Source organism: Orycteropus afer, unplaced genomic scaffold (assembly GCF_000298275.1).
Source record: "Orycteropus afer afer isolate SDZICR_OR568_19922 unplaced genomic scaffold, OryAfe1.0 scaffold00247, whole genome shotgun sequence".
Taxonomy (NCBI): domain Eukaryota; kingdom Metazoa; phylum Chordata; class Mammalia; order Tubulidentata; family Orycteropodidae; genus Orycteropus; species Orycteropus afer.
Window position 1 is genome coordinate 3,865,894 of NW_006921834.1, and position 9,123 is coordinate 3,875,016.

Genomic DNA, 9,123 nt, shown 5'->3' on the forward strand with positions numbered 1-9,123 from the left:
ATGATCTGCAGACAGCAGGGTGTCCGAGGCGGGTCTCGGGGCTTCAGCTGTGGCTCTGCCGTTGTGGGTGGGGGCAGAAGGGCTACCTTCAGCTCTGTCTCTGTGTCTGGAGGTGCGGGCCGCTGCTCTTCTGGGGGCTTCGGCAGCAAGAGTCTCTACAACCTCGGGGGGAACAAGAGCATCTCCATGAGTGTGGCTGGCTCCCAGCAAGGCGCTGGCTTTGGGTATGCAGGAGGTGTTGGAGTTGGTGGCTTTGGTGCTGGTTTTGGTGCTGGCAGCTTTGGCGGTGGATTTGGGGGCTCCTTCACTGGTCGGGGTGGTCCTGGCTTTCCTGCCTGCCCCGCTGGGGGGATTCAGGAGGTCACCATCAACCAGAGCCTGCTGACCCCACTCCATGTGGAGATAGACCCGGAGATCCAGAAGGTCCGGACTGAGGAGCGGGAACAAATTATGACCCTCAACAACAAGTTTGCCTCCTTCATTGACAAGGTGAGCTGTCTCCTCAGCCAGAAAATGTTGGTAGAAGCTAGGGTTCTAGAGCCCTGAGACCTCAGATCTGAGCCTGCCATGGGCACTGGGAAAACACTTAACTTCTCTGGACCTCTGTTTTCTAGCTGTAAAGGAGGCATCATTACTGAGTAATGTCCCATGGCTAATGGGAAGATAAGATGCTCAAAGCAGTTAAATATTTGGTATTTCTGAATATGCTGCATAACTCACTGCTGTCGTGTCAGTCTAGACTCATAGCGACCCTTCCTTGGGTTTCCAAGGCAATATCACTATGGAAGTAGATCACCGCATCTTCCTTCCCAGGAATGGCTTGTGGGTTTGAATCGCCAACCTTCTGGTTAATAGTCAAATGCCTTAGGCACTATGCTACCAGAGCTCCTGCATATGCTGCATACTACTAGGCAAATTATTCACCTTATCTTGCTCTGGTCACCCCAGCTATAAAGCAGGATCACTATATCCCTGCTTTTTCTCAGAATTTAGTTTTGAGAACAACCCAGTCAACTCCATTATATAATTATATAAATTAATTTCAGCAGCATATAATATAAAATCAGCTCTGTGGTGCTTGCAAAATAGTACCTCCTGAAGGGAGGGAGCAGTTGGCAAACAAACTTAGAAGGTGCATATTATTTGTGTAGAAACATGGTAATAACTAAACTGTGTACTGGGACAGAAGAACACCAAACTGGTTTTTCATAAGACAGGGACTCCAGGGGGCTGACGGCAAAGCCAGGACCACCCGACCATTGAAGGAGTTCATATGACTCCAGTGGTGGATCTACGTCTCATCAAGATACCGCAAGATCACCCTTTTCATGTCTCTGCTTCAGGGCAAAATTTACTTCTGAATCTGTTCAAAGACAGAAGGGGATAGTCCTCCTTTCTTTTTATATCTCAACTTCCTTCTTCATGATAATTCTAGAACTTTTTTGAGAACTTTGAGTTCAATTGCAGTCAAGTATGGTGGAAGACAGAGAGCTGAGTCACCCCAAAATCACTGACAGGCTAGATGAGTGGAGCACTTGTGATTAAGGCTGTCACTGTTCTCCATGCATCAATGTCTCGGGGCTCTTAAATGTATGGGGCAACAACAGTCTTGGATTGAGTGGGAATGTTTGTTCTTGCTGGGTGAGATGAGCCCATAGTCACATAAATAGGCTTTATTGTGACTCTAGTGATGACTGGTATGAAAACAAGACTAAGGTTTAAGTGCTTCCTTATCTCATTTCATCTCATCTCCTTTTTTTGGTTTAAAATGTGATTAGTCACCCTCACCTGCTTTCTTTTCAATTCTGAAGCATATAAAGTAGAAATGTCATGCTAAGCCAAAACCTTGGTTTATTTTTCCATACAGGAAGGGAAAATTCAGGGAAATCTCCTTGAATTGAACTGAGACTCAGTTAGGTCTAGGGCCTTGATTCAGTTATACACAGGTTCACAGGGACACACTAAATTCATTTATAAGTAAGCTATTTAAACAATATCCTTAATGAATTTATCTTTCCTTTGCCTTGGGTCAAGATCAGTTTGAATTCAGTAGTCTCTAGTTTATGGTTATTTTTCCTAATTTAATTTAATGATTTCATTACTTCATAGAAGTTCAATGTTTTTCTCTAATAGGTCCTCTCAAGGCCTTTGGCTCCCTGCTATTAGCAAGTTGTTCTTGCTGCATTGTCAGGCTTTGACACCCTGTGCTCTGTTTTCCCAAACCCATGGTCCATTTGGTGCTTCTGGGTCAAGAGTGGGGTCACCATGTTGACTCTAGAGAATGGTGGCCTGGAGTTGCAATATGATGGATGGTTCTACTGAGGTGGCTAGCAGGCTGCCTCATTGGCTTGGATTGACTGGGTGGGTGTTGGCCCTGACTGGCCCTCTTGCCAGGGCTTCAGCCCCTAGGCAGTTGACTGGTGTCTTTTTCAACATAGGTGCGGTTCTTAGAACAACAGAACAAGGTTCTGGAGACCAAATGGAACCTCCTCCAGCAGCAGACGACTACCACATCCAGCAAAAACCTTGAGCCCTTCTTTGAGAGCTACCTTACTGTCCTGAGGAAGCAGCAGGATGGCTTGATCAATGACAAAGGTCGCCTTCAGTCTGAGCTGAAGGTCATGCAGGACAGCGTGGAAGACTTTAAGACCAAGTATGTGGGGGAGGAGTGACGGGATGCCATTTAACACACAAATCTACCTGACAATGCCCCAGGCTCCCTGGGCTTCTCTCTAGTGACTTAGAATCCCAGGCTTTGAAGAGATCTCAAAGAGCTCAGGGAGACCATCTAGTCTAGTCTCCTGCATCCATATTGTTGTTGTTGTTGTTATGTGCCATTGAGTTGGACCCGACTCATAGAGACCCCTTCCTGGGTTTCCAAGGGTATCACTATGAAAGTAGATTGCCCAACCTTCCTTCCAAGGAGTGGCTCATGGGTTTGAACTGCCAGCCTTCTGGTTAGCAGTCAAGTGCCTTAGGCACTACGTTACCAGAGCTTCCTGTGTCCACATAGTCACACTTTAATAGAATGAGGTTTAGTATCCATGAGTTGCCCCAAACAAAAAATTAGTGATAGATTCAGGGAGCTGGGTTCGCCATATAAAAGCAAGTTCAGAAACCAAGTAGACCAAAAGAACTATAACATGGTCAGAAGAATACAGCTTGTAGAGATAGGTAGATCTGATTTAAATATCGATTCTTCCACTTACTAGCTATATGACCTTCTTAGTTGCTCTGGTAGCGTAGTGCCTAAGGCACTTGACTGCTAACCAGAAAGCTGGTGGTTCAACCTCACCAGCCACTCCTCGGAAGGAAGATGGGGTAATCTACTTCCGTAGTGATACTGCTTTGGAAACCCAAGGAGGGGTCGCTATGAGTCGGGTCCAACTCCACAGCACATAACAGCAACAACAACAAGTTGTTGCTTAACCTCTCTGAGCTTCAGTTTTCTTCATCTTTAAATGGGGATAATATTCCTACCTTATAAGGTTGTGAAATTAATGAGATAGAGAAAGCACATAGTATAGTCTGGATATATAGTGAACAGTCAATACATAGTAGCTGTGACTATGGTTACTATGGCATGAGGTTGAGAAAATACCAAGCTTCCCTCTCAATTTTCTCTCACATCAAATGAAGGAAACTGGAGTGTTGGCAACAATTCTGAGAATTTAATAATCTACCAAATGGCTGAAAGAATAACCCTTCTAAGGAAATAAATAAACAAGTTCTTCTTCTAACATCTTATCTCTTGAAAATAATCTCTTTAAGTTTGGTTTTCATGTCTCCAAACAAACCAGGGTCTAGACTGTCACCTTGTACATAATAATTGTTCAATAAATGAAGGTTGAACGAATCTCTAAATGAACATGAGAAAGTGTAGTCAATTACCTGGATGTTTCAGCAGAACTAGATGTTTGAAAATCAGCACCAAAGATCTGGGAAACAATAGCTCACTATGGGACGTTTCCTTTTCTTCTTGTCTCCACTCCAGGTATGAAGATGAGATCAATAAACGCACAGCTGCTGAGAATGACTTTGTGGTCCTCAAGAAGGTAAAAAAAAAAAAAGGAAAAAAAAAGCCAAACTCACTGCTGTCAAGTTGGATGTGACTCATAGCGACCTTTCCTTGAGTTTCTGAGGTGGTATCACTAGGGAAGTAGATTGCCCAATCTTCCTTCCAAGGAGTGACTGGTGAGTTTGAACTGCCAGCCTTCTGGTTAGCAGTCAAATGCCTTAGGCACTATGCTATCAGAGCTCCTTCCAGAAGGTAAGAGATGAAAAAAAAAAAAACCCAAAAAACAAAACCAAACTCATTGCCGTGGAGTCTGATTGTACTTGTAGCCACCCCATCTTCTGAGGTGGTATTACTATGGAAGTTGACTGCGCAATCTTCCTTCCAAGGAGTGGCTGGTGGGTGAGGCTAGGAAATCGCTTTCAGGATACCTCTCAGCTTTGTGAGTGGTCTTTGGCTTGAATTGTGGGTTTGGTCCATCTCTGCCTCATCTCCATTCCATTTAGTGCCATACAGATAAATGTACCCAAAGGAAGTGGGTTGTAGAACCAGGTTCTAAAGAATTAATGCCAGGAAGAAAATTCATCTGGATAATTAACTTTCATGTCTGTAGGTGGATTTAGGGATAGAATATATCAAATGTTTTTTTCCTCATCCTCTCACTTGGTGTTGCTAAGAACATCTTTAAGTGTCACTTACTACCCAGCCCCCATTGTGATTCCTGCTCCTTATCTGTGATCCCTCATCCTCCCCTGCAGGATGTGGATGCTGCATACATGAACAAGGTGGATCTGGAGGCCAAGACAGAAGCCCTTAATGATGAGATCAACTTCTTGAAGGCCTTGTATGATGCGGTGAGGACTCCATCCTGCCCCCACTCCATTCAGGGAAAGGGAATCCTCTACCTCAGAGGCTGCTGGGTGGAATTCACAATTATTTGAAAGGACTCCAGTTTCCTTACTTCAGGGCAGTGGGTTCTCAGCAAAGTCATGGATAGAAAGGGTTCAAGTGAGAGATTGCACTGGGGGTTCTCAGAGTCAGATGTTGTCTTAGAAGTGATTATATCTAAAGATTACAGGGGTTTGAATCTATTGCTCTCTTAATATTCTTCTGGTGAAATGAATCCATTCCATTCCCTTCTGTTCAACATACTGAAAACTCACTGTATGAGACATAGAGTATCCTGGTTTCCAGTAACCAGCAAAGACTAGAGGAATTGCTTTTCTGTCCTGAGATATCACCAACCACTTGGTTCCTGCAAAGACTTTTACCCCCCTCCCCTATGTGCACTGTAAATGCCAACTCTGCTCCCATCCTATCCTGTGGCATGGCCATTTCCATGATAACAGCAGATTTCTGGGGTCAGAGGTTAGAGAAAACGCTCCTGGGGTGCTGATGTGAGACATTTACATTGTAGGAGCTGTCCCAGATGCAGACCCGCACCAGTGACACGTCTGTGGTGCTGTCCATGGACAACAACCGCTGCCTGGACCTGGACAGCATCATTGCTGAGGTCCGTGCTCAGTATGAGGAGATTGCCCAGAAGAGCAAGGCTGAGGCTGAAGCCCTTTACCAGTCCAAGGTGAGTGTTGGAGGTGTCTCAGGAGATGAGAATGGTCTATAGGGCCTTACTTTTGATTCTGTGAGTAACCTGTGAGCAATCAAACCCAAGAGAAGAAAAGTCAGAGATGAACTGATTCTTCCAGGTGTCACTGATCTTAGCTTGACTTGGGACTACTTGATATTTTGTATTATCTTTGCCACATGTGGCCATTCTCTCTGAATTCAGTGACATCCTTGACTCTTGGTCTCCTGTGTCTCCCTGGGTTTTAGGTACAGCAGCTCCAGGTTTCAGTTGACCAACATGGTGACAGCCTGAAGAACACCAAGAGTGAGATCTCAGAACTCAACCGGATGATCCAGAGGTTGCGGGCAGAGATTGAGAATGTCAAGAAGCAGGTAAGTGTCATCCACTTCCAACCAAAGCACAGGGCCAGGAGTCTAAAGTAGATGTCTCCATAGCAGACAAACAGATAAAGTAGCAGGCCAGAAGACCCTGACCTTGTTGGCAGAGGATTTTTAGCTCTTTACATAAGCCATGTATAGATCTTTGCAGCAATATCTTAGAAAACAGGGTATGACACCCTAGTACATACATAAGGTTTCTTGGCTCTTCTTTGTTGTTTTTTGCACATCTTCATCTCTTTAGTTTGGTGGGGGGTATTGGTGGGCTCTGGCTAGAGTGAATTAAATGGATAAGAGTCAAGGAAGATGGGGACAGCACAGATTTTTTATATCTTCACTTAAAGAAAGTTGACCCAGGGGAGGAGACAGTGTAGAGGCTTTGGAAGCAGAACACTGAGGATTGTCTGTCTAATGCTCTTGTCCATAGAACCAGACTCTGCAGGCATCTGTTGCTGATGCAGAGCAACGTGGGGAGGTGGCCCTCAAAGATGCCCATGGCAAGCAGACAGAGCTGGAGGCAGCCCTGCAGAAGGCCAAGGAGGAGCTGGCCCGGATGCTGCGCGAGTACCAGGAACTCATGAGCGTGAAGCTGGCCCTGGACATTGAAATTGCCACCTACCGCAAGCTGCTGGAGGGCGAGGAGATCAGGTAAGGATGGTAGGATTTTGGGCGGGGGGAGGCAACATGAGGGATGGAGGTCTAGGGCCATGGATTTGTGCCTCTGCTGGGTCCATCCTTGCTTTAGTATTATACTGGTACATTACGAACCAAGCAAGATCATACTCAGGTCTTAAAATTTGGATATTCAAGGATGGGATAAGACTTTCTGAAAGAAAATGAGAGAAGGTGGCTGATGGAAATCAAACAACTTGTAAGCATAGTAAGCACATGTAGAAAATGCTCGAGATGTGCACATGGAGTGGAGTGTGGCTTTGGGCCCTGCTGTGACTCACTGTTCTCTCTCTCTCCTCCAACAGAATGTCTGGAGAATGCCAGAGTGCCGTGAGCATCTGTAAGTACTTCTGCCTCTGCCATGGTCATTTGTTCACCTTGGTTTGGGCTGTGTCCCCTAGTTGTCAGCACTTTGGAATAACCCATGTCCTTTGTCTCTCTCCACAGCCGTGGTTGGTGGTGGTGCCAGTGCTGGAGGCATCGGTGGAGGGTTTGGCCTGGGAGGTGGCTGTGGCTTTGGCTCTGGCTCTGGAAGTGGTTTTGGGTTTGGTGGTGGAGTCTGTGGCAGTTCCGGCAGCAAGATGATCTGTACTACCAACCTGACCAAGAGATCCCACCGATAGAGAAGTTGTCCCTGCAGCCCTCGGAGCCCAGCCAGCCCCAGTCTTGGTGTCTTTATGCTTCCTTCACCCTGCCTTCACATTCCCTCTGGGGCTCATCTGACCAATGTCACCTCCACTGTCCCTGGGTGCTCTCTGTTCCTGGATGATTTTATCTGCTGGGGCTTGGGCTCTGCCCTTTTGAAATTTGGAGGCTTCTTCTCTATTTGGCCTGGAGGTCCACCTGGAATGAGAAGAGTGTCAGCTGACCTGTCACTTCCTATGGACAGAGGAGAAAAGTAACCAGGAGCTTCATCTCCAAATTACCAGGGTTACATATGTCCCCTTCTAGCCCAATGCTGTCTCCAACAAGATCCTGGATATCTCCCTACATCAGGACCAAAATCATTCTCCATCATGTGGCATCAACTGGACCTGAAGGGTCAAGACAAGAACCACCCAGTGTCCTATTGAACTCTTCTCATTCTCCCTATCCATCTCCTAGTGAATCTTTAATAAAACTCTTTTGTCATTCATTTTGAGCATTGTCTTTGTTTTGTGAGAAGAAGCCTCCAGAATCCTGTAAATCCATATAATTCAGGTGAAAGTGGATGCTGGGTCCAGAAGATATGTCTATATAGATTAAAGTTATCAGATAATTTCTCAAGCTCCTACTTCTAAGGTACCCAGATCACTGAAGGAGAAGAGTAGTGTTTGGAGCCCAGGACCTACCTACAGAGCAGATGTACAGACTCAAGAGACACCCAACAATTATACATAGAATGCCCAATTCTGGGGCATCCCCAGCACAATGCTGAGACTGGGAGGAGCCTCTAGGGAAGGAATCTAAGTCTGGAGGTGTGGGGATATATGACTGGTATGAGGAGAAGTTGTCAAGGGGGCTCAATTGACTGTAGAACAAGAGGTAAGGTGGAGACTGTTTATTCTCAGTGTCCAGGAAGTCCTACCTACTTTTTTCTTTTATTTTATTTTGAGTTCGGTGAAAGTTTACAGAGCAAATTTATTTTCCACTCAACAGTTCATAAACATTTTGTTTCATGATATTGATTGCAATCCCTACAATGCAAAAGCTGCCTTCCCACTTCTTCCCTGTAGTTAGCCCTTCCCTGTGTCCTTCTTTCCTATACATTCCTGCCTTCTGAGCTATCTCTCTGTGCAAATGCTGCCCACCTAATCTTCCATGGTTAACCATTTTAAGGAGTGTACTTACTTGATGTAACTGTTCACCCCATAGGCCTATTTTTGGCTGTGGCCAATAAATTATCATAACTTTGCCCTCTATTAGCTCTGTTATATATATGGAAGGCCTCCTTATTTTCATTCAACTCCATGCATAAGGCTAAATATCACTGGTCAAACAAAGCTTTCCAGAGTGAAAATTTGTGGCTTTCATAGAGTGTTCCTGCTTGCTCCCCTACCCATCTTCTCAGCTGTGGCTAAGGTTGTGTTTATGTTGTCATCCCTGAGTGGTGGGAGCATGGGGGATGGGGGGTGGGGTGGCAAGGCAGGTCTTTTGGAACACTGGAAGGTGAAGCTACCTGCCTGAGGCCAGTTCTAGAGATCCTGGTTGAAGAAGTGCAGAATGGGGAAAGGATAGTCAGAGTTGGGGTCTGGGTGGGTATAGCTTTGGATGTCACCCTGTTTCTATATGGGACCAATCCCAAGATGCTCTGAGCAGCATGATTTCTCTTTTCCAGAGAAATACTGCACAGCTCCCCACCCTCTGTTGTGATTGCTGTTGTTAGCTGCCACTGAGTTGGCCTGACTTGTGGTGACCCCATGCACAATGGAATGAAACCCTGACCTGTCTTGTGCCATCTACACAACTGATTGCAGACTGGACCATTGTGA

The 9,123-nt window shown here is 45.6% G+C and overlaps 1 protein-coding gene across 1 annotated transcript; it reads left to right on the forward strand.

The window, feature by feature from the left end:
- On the forward strand, positions 1-7,275 carry KRT4 (keratin 4). The gene is made up of 9 exons (XM_042782143.1): positions 1-489; positions 2,439-2,653; positions 3,995-4,055; positions 4,774-4,869; positions 5,433-5,597; positions 5,849-5,974; positions 6,408-6,628; positions 6,958-6,992; positions 7,100-7,275. Exons 1-9 carry the CDS (start codon positions 1-3, stop codon positions 7,273-7,275), a joined length of 1,584 nt encoding a protein of 527 aa, XP_042638077.1.
- Positions 7,276-9,123: the final 1,848 nt, after the last annotated feature.